A 15043-nucleotide genomic window follows, 5' to 3' on the forward strand; every position below is an offset into this window, starting at 1 on the left:
AGTTGATCTTCAAAGGTTAGACTCAACTTGGGACCAACTTTCTTCGACCAGAATCAAACGGCAAACAAAGATCTGCTGGTGGAGTTCCAACAAGCCAATCTCAGATCGGTACCATAGTTAGCAAAAATGGGAACGACAAAAAAAAAAATGGACGGTATGGGTTTTAAACAATGAAAAGTTCCAATTTGGTCAAACAAATGGTATTAAAAAAAAAAAAAAAGAACAGTTAAAAACAGTAAACGGACGTTGTAGGCTTTAAACGTGTAGATTAAAAAAAAAAGGAACCAAAAAAAGGCCAGTATACTCATATAATTAAGGAATTATTAGATGAATACCTGCATTTAATGTTCAAAATAATAATAACATTCAACATTAACGCATATATATATAAATATATATTCCCTAACTCATTATAAGTTCTAAGGCATCATTGAATATCATCTACCACCAATTCTAAATTCATACACCATAATGAAAAAGACGTCCAAAGTCTTGATTAGCAATGAGGCTTGGCTATAAAATGTTTTTCATGGTTGTCAACATGGTTACCACACTTTCAAAGTGATGTATGTTCAGTTGGAGTTGGAAGTCATCACTTTAGAAACACTTTTCAGCAGATGCATCAGTTTGTATATCAAATTCAGGGTCCGTGCATTGAATTTTAGTTGAAGGTGATACATGAGAATTGTAGGCGTTCCAGTTAGCTTGATATTGGCGAAAAAATCAGGTCGATCGGAGTTCGGAAGAGAAAGATATCATTAGCTAAGTAACAATTATGTTCAACTAGTCTGAAGTCTTTAAAAAGAAAAAAACGGAAATGCGTTTTAAACATGTTTAGAACGGAATGCTTGCCGTTTGGCTTTTTCCCGATTCTTTAGAAAGCATACAAAAAAATGCATTTTAAAATGTAAAAAACGGAAACGCATTTAAAACCTCATTTTAAACCCGTTTTTGCTAACTAGGATCGCTACTGCTGTAGGCATGATGAACAATAGAAAGGCCAAGTAAGAACTTGGTTACAATCTCTAATCAGAAGTGTTATTTGGAGTCAGAACCTTGATCAACTAGAAAGAACAGCAAGAGGTGGGAAAGAGAGAATATCAGAGAGGGAAAAGAAGGGAAGCATGCACGGCAGCCATGGTTTCAAACCAAAACAAACATTCATTCAAATCCAATTCAAATTGTCTTTCTCCATTGAGCTACATCAATATAAAGGGTAACCAAAGTGTAAAAATGGAAACTAACATAAATTTGAAACAGAAATTTAAATAAAAATTGTAACTCCCAAACTAACTTGATCAACACCCTACTGTAACAATAAAGGAAACAAATAAATAATAATACTACTAAATTAACCCTCCAAGTATTCCCACGCCCAATTGCATCACGAAGTTTGCTCAAAGCCAAGAGGTTGCACTGGCAATCCGGCCTCAACAAGAATAGCTAATAACAACAATGGAAGACGAGAATATTGTGGGTCAAGTAATGACTAAAGCTACTGAAGTGAAAGCTATTCCCTATTATGAGTTCCTTCTTCCCCACAATTTTCCAAACGTGGAAAAAACCCCAAAGCACTATATGTTGGATTTTCTTCGAGTTGTAGATAAGGAGCAAGTAGCCCCCATTCAGGTGCTTCTATTTCTACTGTTCAACAAAACTCGTGGGTGAGTTTTTCACAACAATGGGGGAATTGATAAAAGAACACTTCAATGGACCAGGCCGAGCCTGTTTAGGAAACAAACCGAGAACCGGGTCCAAATTTGGGTCTTTGGATCAGCAGAATATTAGTAGTTTATTTATTTAGATTTATCTTGTAATCTTTTGCTTTACTAGTCTACGTAGTAATAGAGTTCCATTCCATTTTTAGTCTTAGTTTGATTCTATTACAGTTTTAGATTGGGATTAGTCTTTTATATTTTTTATATGTGCTTGCAATCCCCATCATCGAAGTAGATTGACAAATGGAATGAAAATCAGTTTGGTTTGAGCAGCTGTGTAATGTAGAACTAGGGTTGAGTAATCAACCTAGCCCCAAATCTGCAGGATACTTTACAGAGAAAACTAAGTCAAAGCACAAAGGAATTAAACAAACAGATAAACAAATAGGGACTGAGATTAGAAAATCGATTTCAGGTTTTAGGGTTTTCTGTAGCTGAATGGAAAAAGGGGTCTAATGACTATTTAAGTGTTGAAATAGGATAGAAACAACGGAGCAAACATAAATAAAAATCAGAGGAATGAAAAACAAACAAGGCCCTGCTATCGATCTCAGTTGGAGATCAGACTAGGTCAAAAATAACTAATCGAGTAGGGTTGGGTCAATTTTAATTGCAGACAAGTGGTCAGAATAGGCTGAAACTTGGATCGAGTTTCAGTCCAAGGGGGAGGGAGGTTCAACCAATATTTTAGCCAATTCTGATAGCTGGATTGGTCTCGGGAACAGTGGATTGTTGCACAAGAAAACTGGGAATTTCTGGGCAGAAGTTGGAAAGAAATTCTAAAGGACCGACGTCCGGAGTCTTATGTGACCGGTGTGTCCCTCTAAACCTCAAAGGAAAATTCAATAGGAATGTTGCACATCCAGCTATGATGTATGAAGCGGAATAATTGGCAGTCAAAAAGAGTCATATTGAGAAGCTATGTGTGATTGAGATGAGGATGTTAAGATGGATGTGTGATAAAACTGGGAAGGATAAAGTAAGGAATGAGCATATTAGAACTGTTTTGGGTGGCCCTGATCAACGATAAACTGTGAAAGTCGTTTGAGGTGATATGGCTATGTTCAAAGGAGACCTGAGGACGCCCCAATAAGGAGTGAGCGGATTCAGATTGAAGGAGCCAAAAGAGCTAGGGGCAAGCCTGTTACCATAGAAGAAGTGGTGAGGAATGACATGCATAGTCTCAGTCTTGTCACAAGTATGACCTTGGATAGAACCTATTGGAGGACAAGGATCCACATAGCAAACCCCATTTAGCTGAGATTTTCCTAACTGCTGGAATGTGCCTCTTTCCTTTTATTTTCATCTTTTTCTTCTCATCCTTCATCTTCCCAACTCTCCCTTCCCCCCTCTTCTGTTTGGACTTTTACTATTTTTTTTGTGTGAATCCATGTAGCCGACCCCATTAAGTTGGGGTAAGGCTGAGTTTGTTGTTGTTGTTGTAAGTTGGGAAGAAATAATAGAAGAGCAGATCTGTTACCTGAGATGGAATCGAGCTTCAACCAAGACCTTTGAATGAATGAAGAAGAATAGAAGATAGAAGGAACCTCTCGTGATCCTCACTGTAGAGAGTCAATTGGATCACACACCAACCCCCCGGCCTTGATCATAACACAAGACAAACTATCAACAGAGAAGAGCAGCAGTAGCAGCAAGCTTTGTTCATAAAAATTGTGAGCTCTAAGGGGAGCTCCTTGTATTATATTTATAGGTAAACAATGGGGCAAGGCCAAACAATTACAAAGTCTCAAAATTAGAAACTCCCAATTGATTGCCTATTACAAGAAGAATCTAAAACTTTAGAAACAACTGAAAAGGAAATTAATTAGTAGCTCATTTTCTAATAATAAGACAACAGCTTTTACAATTTAATTTGACCCAATATGGTTCAACTAATGAACCGACCCAAACAAAAATAAAACTAAAACATAAGACCCAAAACCGTGGGCTGGTTCAGCCCTCTACTCGATAGGCCTATTAAGGCATTTTCTTCCTCCTGTATGTCTTCAATTCTGCATCACTATGTGGCCAGTACTTGTGCGCACTCTCCTCTCGCTCTTCTCTTCTCTCTCTTCCCCTCCCACTTGTCTTTCCTCCATTCCTTTAATATTATTCTGGTTTTGTTTCCTCCATTGTAAATGAACCAGTTGAGCTGAGAGGAATTTGATCGATCTCCCTCATCCCTAACCTTATCTTTCTCATATTTGGTATGATAGTGCATATCCCAGGGACCCTACTTGTACAATCTGGTTGCTGAAACTCACATGGACTATGAGATATCAATCCAAAACCTCTGCCCTGTTCTTGGCTGTGATTAACAGTACTGGCATCACTGTAGTTGGTCCGAACCTCAGTTATTCAATCCCTTCCCCATTGTAATCTGGGTCAAATGAATCTTTTCTTAAATCAGACAAGCCCCTGGAGTCTGTGAGATTGAGCCCTGCAACAAGCTCATCTCTGGTTTTTCCGTCACTAGGAGTTTCAGAAATTTATTAGTCCTTAGAGAAAAGGGTGGATTGCTCATACTGGATTCCTTAATGAGATTGTCTCACGTTTCAAAGCCCCTACTTTTCAGCCCCAATTGGAGCTCAAATTGGGATTGGAGAAAATTAGGGGGAAATCATTAGAATGAAATAAAGGGAAGGGTATTAAAGTAAATTAATTCAGGAGACAAGCATATGGGGGTGGGGGTGGGGAAGGAAGATCGTCTTCAACCTTTATGCACAAACTCTTTTGTTTCTCCCAAAACCATTCCAGCTTTTCTCAGTAATTATGAGATTGCCTCCGGCTCTTAAATTTGAGTTATTTTTTAATTGGGTGGGCCCATAGCAAACCCAAATAGGGTTTTGTGACCTGAGTTCTGCATCAGGAGAAGTTGCAGTGACCCTTGCTATTAATACGTGTAACAACAGCAAAGAGAGGGAAAAAAGGGTATCGGTTGGGAGAAGGATGAGATAGGAAGGAAAAAAAAAAAAGAAGAAGAAATATGGGATGGAGAGAAGATATCACAGGAGAGGATGAAGGAGAAAACCAGAATAATGGGGAGCAGAAAAGAGAAGAGAGATAGAGAGATCAAAATTTCACCTTTCAAACAAATCAATTCTTTTTTCTGTTCCATTCGATGGGGTGGGGGGAGAGATAACACTTCTTCAATAATAATAATAATAAATAAATAAATAATAAAAAAATACTTCCACCTATTGTAGACTTCCTATAAGACTAAAAGACTACTAAAATTATCCTATGACTAGGATGGACCCAACAAGACAGCCAGACACTATGAATAGAATAACTTCTTACATAATAGCAAATGGTCCCCACTACTAATCTAAATTAAAAGGACTAAATTTGTGTAACCCTATAAACCTAAAATTTGGGGTTTATAATTGAACCCATTACAAAGAAAAATCATTTAAAATAAAAGCACATAACCATTTACTATCAAAATGGGCCCTAATGAGACCAAATTTTATTTGACAGTGATCTGAAAAAAGATGAAGAAGAAACTTTCCAATTGGATGTTGGGTTTGGAATTAAGATGACAAGAATTTGCTGATTAACATCAGTTTGACTCACTTCATTCCTAACAGGACCCTTAGTTAAATGATAGCATTGCCATGTAGAAAATGGGCATCTTTTGATAATCCATGTTTTTCTTCCTAAATCATTTTAGGAAGAAGCTTTTGGAGCTTACGACCACATCATTAATCAGTTAAACTAAAATTGATTTCAATCAAGAGAAATCCTTATGAAGTTCTTTTTGGGAGTAAGCCTGGTTATTCTTCATTTGGAGTTTCCTCTAAATTTATCCGCTTCTTGAGCCTAATATTCATGATAAGCTTGATCTTCAAAAAATAAAAAATTAAATAAAGATTAAAGAAAAGCATTGCTTATGTTATAACCGTCTATCCCAAAAGCTAGAGCTGTTAGGAAGGGAACACAACAATGTCTATCAACCTGCTGCAAGTGCAAGCCAACTCACAGACAGCTCTACATGTGACACCAACACATGGCACCGAAGGTGAGGAGCACAACACCACTCCCCCACACCTTCCAGAGATCAAACATCCAATCTCCTGGCTCTAATACTATGTTACAACTGCTAATCCCAAAAGCTCAAGCTGTTAGGAAGGACACTCAACAATGTATATCAATAGGATCCACCTCACCTAGAACCCTCGAAAAGAGAGGGACCAAACCCTCAAGGTAAAGGTGACCACTCGAAATGATAAAGTGTGGCAGTAGAGAATTAAAAGTTCCATCACCTTTAAGACCTTGGATGTAGAAACTTTAGCCATGGAGGTCTTACCGTCAAAGACCAAAATTCAAAAGCATAACATTTGAACACCTTGACCTACGGTAAATTACACGACTGGAAGAACTGCTTTCTATCAAAATTGAAGGCCTTGAAGAAAAGCTTGAAAGGAACAATGGAATAATAGAATTTGAATCCAAAGTCTGAGTAGATCTCCAATCTAGAGCTGTAACAGAACTGGAACAAGAGGTCCAAGTGCAACTGTCATAAATAAGAGTTAAACAGTAAATATGTCCCAACTGAGAGGTAAGAATCCTAATGTAGGATGTTTCATGTCACTGACATCTCAAAAACAATGTTTAAGAAGCTTCACATTTTCACATCAAAATCTCAAAAACGGAAAAATGAGCAGAGCACTGACTGCCATGCTTTTGAGCACACTCCCTGCTCAGAGACAAATGGGGGCTTGTTCTACAAAACACTGAAGTCTACCATTACATAATGTGCTTGTGGAAATCTGACTTGATCTTTCCTGAAGGATGCTCGGTGGAGAGCACTGCTGAACTTTAGTGCTTCCAACCAGGTGTGGGGCTAAATGCGGGTGAGGAATTTGATGGTCATTCCTGCACCTCTTTATTTCTTTATCCCACTGTCATTAGACTATAAGGGTATAGAATACAGATTCCGTGGTTGTGAACTGGCATGACAGTCAGCCAAATCAAGCAAGCAGAAATAAAATACCCGATGCAAAATTAGGATTGAAGTGAATAAAAATCAGCAGAAGAATATGCGCACTAGCTAGCTCAGTGTGAGTAGAAAGGAAGAAAACAAGCATGGTCACTCCTTTTAGGAATATGGCTCGTTCAGTCACTTCACTCGCTACTCGTTGGATCGTTAGTCAAAACCCCCCTGATCCACCATTGAGAATCATTGACAAAGCCGATTCTAGTCGCCATTTGTTCTATTATCTCATCGAATAACGAATTGTTATTCACAAAGAAGGAACGGCCTTTTTGACGGATGGGAGATCCTATAAAATGACAAGCGTTTCATAAACAAATCAGTGTCTTATCTGAATCTAGAATAACAATTCCATTTCTGGAACCACAGACTTTGAAATGGTGAGCGGCTACCTGATGAACCACCATGCATGAAATGATGTCTCTGTTGCAACACCATGTCCTATGATCTTCTGCAAAGAGAGGGGGGAATGGTATTTTAAGTGGCAGGAGACAACATGCTACTTAGTCATGGACTCATTCACTTATTTACTCAACTCTCACATAACAAGAGGCATGGAAGGCACCTTACAAATGATTACATCATCCTGATACCTAAACCTGTCCTTGGGTAGTTTCCATGTAGTTTTGCGTTGGTTAGTGTAACTGGTTGTAGTTAGTTCAAATAATATGAATTTAAGGAGGATGGGATTACCAAGGAAAGGAAGAAGTTGTAAGGAATCCTCCATAGGAGGCTAGTTCCCTCAAAGAGCACTAGAGGAGGTTTTCATCCCTATATAAAACCGTAGCAGGGATTTTCCCCTTGAAGTGAATCATATTTTTGTTTTTCTATCCGTCAATTAATGAGGTAAGGATCATATCCCCTCTACCAGAGTCTTTCCTTTCCAACCAATACCTTCCTCTGGTGATGAGATTGTAATTGTAAGCAGTTTAGACGATGGGATAATGTTCTCACAATGAACCTAAAACTACAAGGCTGATCCTGTTGTCCTTTCCCGTACATTACAGAAGACACAAATTGAACCTTAAGACTCCTCAAGGGGGGGAGGGGGTTTTATTTAACGCAAGCTCACTAGCCACCAAAGGCATCAACCCTCCTTAAATACTTGAAGTCTCCTCTGTGCAATTAGAGAAACCCCTTGATAATGCACAATTACCAAACTGTCAATGAAAAATTATCTAAATATCTAAATTTCTCAAGAAACTATAACATTTTCAACAACTAACAAAGGTAGTGATATCGAAGAAAATGAAATTGAGCACCAGACCACAATGAAGTTGATTTTGCTCACCTATAACAATCGAAATACAACAGAAATGTATTTTTAAGAGAAAGGAAAAAAAAACAGGGATGTTTCCCCTACCTTGAGATTGTCGACGAGGGCATACTCGTAGAGAACCCAATCAGTCTTCACCGTACGAGACAAATTCCCGCGGTAGAACTCAAAAGTCTTCTTTTTCCCCAAAACAATTCCTTCTTTTCCACCCACCACATCCCGTGCTCGTCCTTTTCTCTTCCAAAACCCACCTCCGGCCTTCCGCTTCACACGACCACTCGACACCTTCCCGGTAAAACAATACCAATGCTTCTTACTACCACCGCGACCGTAAGGAAAGCACGAAATGTCGGGGAGGTCGCAAGGATCGTATTCATACAAATTGATTTCCCGAACCATTTCGAAACCAAAAGGCGAGAAATCGGCATGGAAAGAAGAAGGAAGGGAGAAATCAAGCTCAGGGCGCTTATCGCAGCTGTTCTTGAGAGTAAGGTAGTAACAGAGAAGGTGTTCTTCGGTAGGGTAGAATTGAAAACCAGGTGGGAATGAGATCGGAATCGCTGCCGTGTTCTTAGGGCTTGGGTCTCCCATGAATGAGAGACTGAGATCGTTGCTTCTGTTCGACCACTCGGATTCGCAAATGTCATCCAAGAGACTGAGACTGGGAAGAGAGAGAGAGAGAACAGCAAGAGCTGGGGGAAGTAGTAGTAGAAGAAGTGAAGTGGGAAGCGTGCCTGGGAAGTTTCAGTTATTTCGCAAAAAAAAATCAGTTATTTAATGGTGGGGTCGACATCGTTGGAATATTTGTGCTTCCAAACACGGAAACAACACGATGTTGAGATGGCGGCTCGTGATTGGCCGAATGACGGAGTGAACGGGAGATTACATACAGGATAGCCGGAGCGCATTTATTGAGATGTTGTGCTAGGGTGGGTTGTCTCGTAAGGAGTAGGATCCAGTGCTTACGAGCACCTAATTGTCTGAGCCAGCATCTAATATTTGTCTCATCTATTGTTATTATAAGGATAAAAAAAATATATATATTTAAAAACAAAAACTTAGGTGTTAGATGTTGATAAGGGTGTCAATCGGTTCGGTTTCAATTATTTGATTTGATTTTGATTCAGTTTCAAATAACAATATGGTGGACCATAACCGAACAAAGAATCGAGTTGATTTTTGTATTTAGATACTCAAACCAATCAAATTTAGTTTGATTCGATTTCGGTTCTAATTTGGTTCTGTACCTCGGTTTTAATTCGGTTATGAAAAACGGTTTCACTTTTGAACCATGATTGTAATGGACCAAATGCCATAATGGGCTCAAGTTATTGATTCAATTCTCCAATTTTTGTCTTACACATTCCATCAATCATAAAGTCTCTTCAGATAATTGTTCAAAATCACATATTAAAGATAATAAAACACATCAAAATCTGACCAGAGCATAGTCAAAACATGTATCAGTTTACGACCTACAAATTAAAATTGTAAATGCCATTCTCAAGTAAGATACAAGCTAGAATAAAAAAAAGCATAATAATATGTTCAATGCACCCAGCCTCCTCTAAGAGTCAAAAACCCAAAAGGGAATATGGAAAATCCCTCCTAAGTCTTAGCGATAGTAGGGTTTTTTCTTTTCATTTTTTGGTTTAAACTTTTGAAGAGTAATTCGGTTGAATTTCGGTTCCAAACCGATGGTTTTAACATCCTTAACCGAAACTGAACCGAACCAAACCGAATAGCAATACTCACATACCCAAACCGAATATGAACCAAATTTATTTGGTTCGATTCGGTTAGGTCTGATTGTTGGGCTCGGTTTCGATTTTGATATTCGGTTTCGGTTTGAAATTGACACCCTTAGATGTTGACTTGTACAATTAGGTGATCGTACAAACAATTGCTCCATTTTCGTGTCTGTCATAAAGGTGTAAATCGGTCCGAACCAGGTATACGATTTGGTTTTTATTTGATTTCAGTGAGTATTGATGCTATGTCAAATCAAACCAAGTCCCGCCTCAATTTGAAAATCAGTACTTGTACCAAAACTGTTCAGTTTTGATTCCTATATGGTTCAACTCTGATTCTGGTTTAAAGTATCTATCTACTATAATATGGTAGTATTATAAAAGCCTCAATTTGAAAATCAGTACTTGTACCAAAATTGTTCAGTTTTGATACGGTTTTGATTCCTAAATTTGATTCTTATATTGTTCAACTCCGATTCTGGTTTAAAGTATATATCTACTATAATATAGTAGTATTATAAAATTTAAAATTTTTACCAAAAAAATGACATTTAAGATTAAAATTACTAATAGATATTACAATATTAAATATATTATAATATATTAGTTTAATACTATAATATAGTGGTATCCAAATTTGGTCTTATTTCGATACTAACTATTGATTCCAAAAGTAACCAAGTCCTGGCTGGATTTTTGAATTATAATTATATTCTATTTGCTTTGGTTTGATTTCGTTTATTCAGTTTAGTGCTGATTTTGATTTTTTATTTCAGTTCTAATTTGACACCTTTAGTTGTATGTGTGTATATATATATATATATATATATATTGTGAAGATATTTAGTTATATGGTTGATAAGATATGAGGATTTTCTATTCATATACAATATAGTAAAAGAATCTTTTGTGTCAAAGTGAAGTCTAATTTTTACCCAATCAAGTTTCAGATAAAAATTTTCATTCTGATTTTTCCCAACCGCGCTACCCTATACCCCATATTACGTGCTCTTCGTGTGGGGCCACCCCCGCTTGGTAGGCTCTAAAAGACTGTGAGGGTGTGCCTTTTTAGAGAGAGAGAGAGAGAGAGAGAGAGAGAGAGAGAGAGAGAGTGAAGGGATAAGGTACGAGTACAAACAATCAATATATATTAATGATGGTATATATTTATTCATTATGAAGCTATTATGTGATGTAGTGGGTTTTAAAGATATGTGCAAGATATAGAAAATAGAAAGAAAAAATTGATATGAAAGATTGAGAACAAACAAATAAATAACACATAACCCATATTTGAAATCGAAGTTTTGTTACCTTGCAGAGGATGGAAGATTGGGAATTGCTTGATCTTTTATAAATAGACATAAGAAAACACATAATTTTAGGTAGAACACATAGCAACTCCTTCTTTCAACTATCTTTTGAATGTGTTTGTTGTATTAATTTTCAGAAGAAGATTTTCATGTTTGTCCAATATTGTCAGTCAAGTCCCATGGAAAAGGGCTGAAAAAGGTTTTGCTCTTCCTCTCTGGTTCTGTCATTTTCAAATTTTCTCCTTCTTGCTCCAAGTTGGTTACCCCTCTTGTGGTTTTTGCTCTATTTTTTGTTTTTTGGAATCCGTAAATGATGGGTATTACTTGTTTAGGTTTATTGAATGAAGTTCATCGAAACCACAATATTGAGAAAATACGGACCTCATCAATCGTACACTTGTTATTGTGGCTTTCTTCTTTTTATCATTGGCAATAGCAACCAACATAGGGTTCTCTCTCTCTCTCTCTCTATATATATATATATATATATGACTCTGTGTGTGTAACAAATGTCTGTGCTTATCTTCCTCTCTTTATAAAAAAGGTCGTACATGATGCACAAGGTTTTAGGGATTCTAAACTAAAGAATCATATGAATAACCCCATAGTGTATAGAATACAATAATGAATAATAAAATGGATTAATCACATACCTATTGAACGTGTGTGGAGTCCCTAAATCAAGATCGAAGTATGCCTCACAAACGGTGATGAAGAACCACGCAATAGGAGTCCTTCTACGGAGATATTCTGCAACCTCTTAGAAATTTTCCTCACCAATGTCCGCTTTCTTGGACATCTGATCGAAAAGGGTACCTTAACACCTATTGATCGGGCTATTGCCTTTGGTGACTAATTCCCTGACCAAATACTAGACAAAACCCAGTTACAAAGGTTTCTATGAAGTTTAAATTATGTTCGTGATTTTCTTCCTCAAATTAGTAAAATTGCCGAACCTTTGTATCTTCGGCTTAAAAAGAACCTGACCCCTTGGTCGTCGGCCCAAACAACTGCCCTTCAATCAATCAAAAAATTAGTCAGAGAAATCCCCTGCCTATTCAAATCAACCATCCTAAAATGAAGAAACGACCAGCCAATCACAGTTGGCTTCTGCAAACCGACTATACTCCCATGCCGTAGTTCTTTCCTCGCTAGTCGGACCGGTCCAAACCACAAATAGGGCTAGCTCTAGCCTTCAAACAACCCAGGCCAAACCCATCCAAACAACCCAAGGTTCCAAAATCAAAAGCCAGTACTATGAGAAACCACTCAAAGAAGACCTTTTCACTATTGAAGAAGTTCTTGAAAATTACATAAACACTACCTCAAACATAGCACGACAAATCTTCTTTCAGGGATGGCACTATTATTCTCCAACAGCTGCAAAAACTCAAGAATTTTATGAGTACATTCTTATCGACACTGACTCTGTCAAATTCAAACTAAATTTTGACAGGAACGATTCATCCTTGGTCACACATACAACTGTGACCATCTGCAAAATTCTTAGACTTAAAGATTGGAACAATCACCCTCTTACCTGTAAAAACTTTTCAAATACCTACTCCCCTACTGGGTATCATTACTATGATTACCAGGAGGCTTGGTACAAAGCATTTTTATTTCAAAACAGAAACAACATGCATTCTTGGTTCTTCTATTTTAACTACAAATTCAATAACCAAGTTCCCCTCTGATTTCAACATTGGTGGGATCAGTACGGCCCCATGGTCAGCATCCTTCCCCAACAAATACAGGAATCCTTCCAAATATTTTGCAAACACATCCAACAGCAACCACATTTGCCAGATCTCCTCCGGTTCTTCCTCTACTACTATCTGGCATGGATTCTTTTTTGGGACTATGAGATCAGTGACTTCTAAACCCAAGACTGGATTGCCTCTGTCCTCTCACGTGTTTACCATGTCAAATGGTAGGACAATTGTGATATCTCCAAATGTGAAAAGATGGCCCTCATCCAAAGCCTTTCGGGTCTCAAACCAGTTCTGACCCTCCAGCATCAAAAGTGAGAAAGAAGCCCTGCTAACCCATCTCGCTGAGCTCAGTCCAACTCAGAAGATGAAGAATCAAGTGATGGTGCCTACAGTCTTGGTTCCATCAAAGGATCGATGCTGGCCCACTGCCATAGTGAACAAATGACTCAAAATCCCTATGAGGATGATCCAGATGGTGAGCCTTCTAGCTCCAAGGCATCGTCCTCAAGCAAATTCAAGACTGTGACCTCGCGCAAATTCCGTCAGGCCACCTCAAAATCAAAGTCTTTGACCAAACGATGATTTTGTCCCTAACGTCTGCTAGGAAGGTTCTAAACTAGCCGACTGGTGATGTCGATAACTCATCTAGTCAGATAACCACGGACAACCTCATAGAGGAAAAGTAGTATTGCTACTGTCCCAGGTTAAAGGGCAGTCAGGCCAATACCAGGCTCAGACAAATATGGTACAAACTCCTTGATCAAACCAATGCAGAAAATAGTGTCTTAGACACATAGAATGCCGTAGGTAAGATCATTGAAGATTCCAAATCAAAGATCAAAACCAAAGATTCCATTTTCCTTTTTGAGAGGACAAGGCCATTAGATCTTATAATTTGGTAAAAGGTTCTTAAGTGTTTGAAATGCTAATCCACTAAATCAGAAAAAACTAAAACATCATCAATGTAGACAATCGTAAATTGTCCAAAAGAATTAAAGATGTCGTTTATGATTTTTTTAAAATTCATTGGGAGCATTCTTGAGGCCAAATGGAATGACATTCCATTCATAAAGACCAAAGGGAGTTGTAAAGGTAGTCTTATATCGGTCCTTTTCTTGAATCTGGATCTGCCAAAATCCAGATTTCATATCGAACTTTGAAAAGATTTTTGCTTGGTAAATTCATTGTAAAAGGTCCTTTTGATTGGGGATAAGATATCTAACCCATTGAAGGGCATCGTTAAGGGGTTTGTAATTGATAACCAACCTGGGAGTACTACGTTCAATTTCAACGACTTTGTTAACATAAAAGGCTGTACAACTCCAAGGAGAAGTACTAGGCTGAATGAGGTTTTTGGCCAGAAGGTCATTAATTTCAATTTTCATATTTCTAGAAGAGTTTGGTTCATTTGAGCAGGTCGAGCTTTGGTAGGTATTTGGAGGTCGAAAAATCCTGAAGCATAAGGAAGGGAAACCATATGCTGTTTGCGATGCCAGAAAGCATCAGGAACATCAAAACAGAGGTCAAGTTCAAATTTAGATCGAACTTGTTTAATTTGGTGAATGGTTTTGGGATTTTTAAGTTGTTTAGAGATTCTTTGATGGTGAAGTTCTATTTTAAGAAAATATAATTGTTTGGTTTTGTTAATATTTTGATTGATAGGAGTTTGAGCTTGTAAGAAAGGAAAAATAATTTTTGACCTTGAAACTTTGTTGTAATACAATCTTGAGTTATTTTGAAAGGCTTGATTTTTTCTAAGAATGGTTGGCCAAGGATTATGGTTTGGTCGAGATCTTTTGCTAGAATGAAAGTTTGGGGAAGGCATAGGCCACCATTGCAGGCATGAGTATTTGACAATTTATATTGGACATTCAACCCAGACCCATTAGTAGCATTAAGACGTTGGGTCGTTCTTTTATAGAACTGGGTTGGAATAGCACCTTCATCGATGCAATTGAGCTGGGCTCCAGAGTCAACAAGGGCAACGGCCGAGAATTTGAATGAGACATTTATTACTAGAGTTATGTGGATATACCAATTTTGACAAGTAATGGTAGCCACAAAACCAGTAGGGTGTTCTGGATTAGATGATCTTGAGTCGAAAAAGGATTTGTAAGAGGTTCAATATTTAATGTAGAGACTTGTTGGTTTTGTTGTCGATTAAGAAGAGATAGTTGTTGCTTGAGATTTTTAATTTCATATTGCAAGGTTGCAGTAGTTGTTTCGAGAGTTTTGATTCTAGTGGAATGGTCAAAAGTAGATGGTTTTGGAATC

At 37.8% G+C, this 15043-nt stretch overlaps 1 protein-coding gene across 1 annotated transcript in view; it reads right to left on the minus strand.

Moving 5' to 3' along the window:
• The window catches only part of LOC122075575 (NAC domain-containing protein 72-like), a 33130-nt gene extending 24393 nt beyond the window's left edge, over nucleotides 1-8737 (minus strand). Inside the window, exon 1 of the mRNA XM_042640648.1 lies at nucleotides 8078-8737. Within this exon, the coding sequence (XP_042496582.1) occupies nucleotides 8078-8581 (504 nt within the window). The 5' untranslated portion in view covers nucleotides 8582-8737. The remainder of the gene's footprint in view (nucleotides 1-8077) is intronic.
• Between the last annotated feature and the right edge of the window lie 6306 nt (nucleotides 8738-15043).

The sequence above is a fragment of the Macadamia integrifolia genome, chromosome 4 (genome assembly GCF_013358625.1).
Source record: "Macadamia integrifolia cultivar HAES 741 chromosome 4, SCU_Mint_v3, whole genome shotgun sequence".
NCBI classification, from domain to species: Eukaryota; Viridiplantae; Streptophyta; class Magnoliopsida; order Proteales; family Proteaceae; genus Macadamia; species Macadamia integrifolia.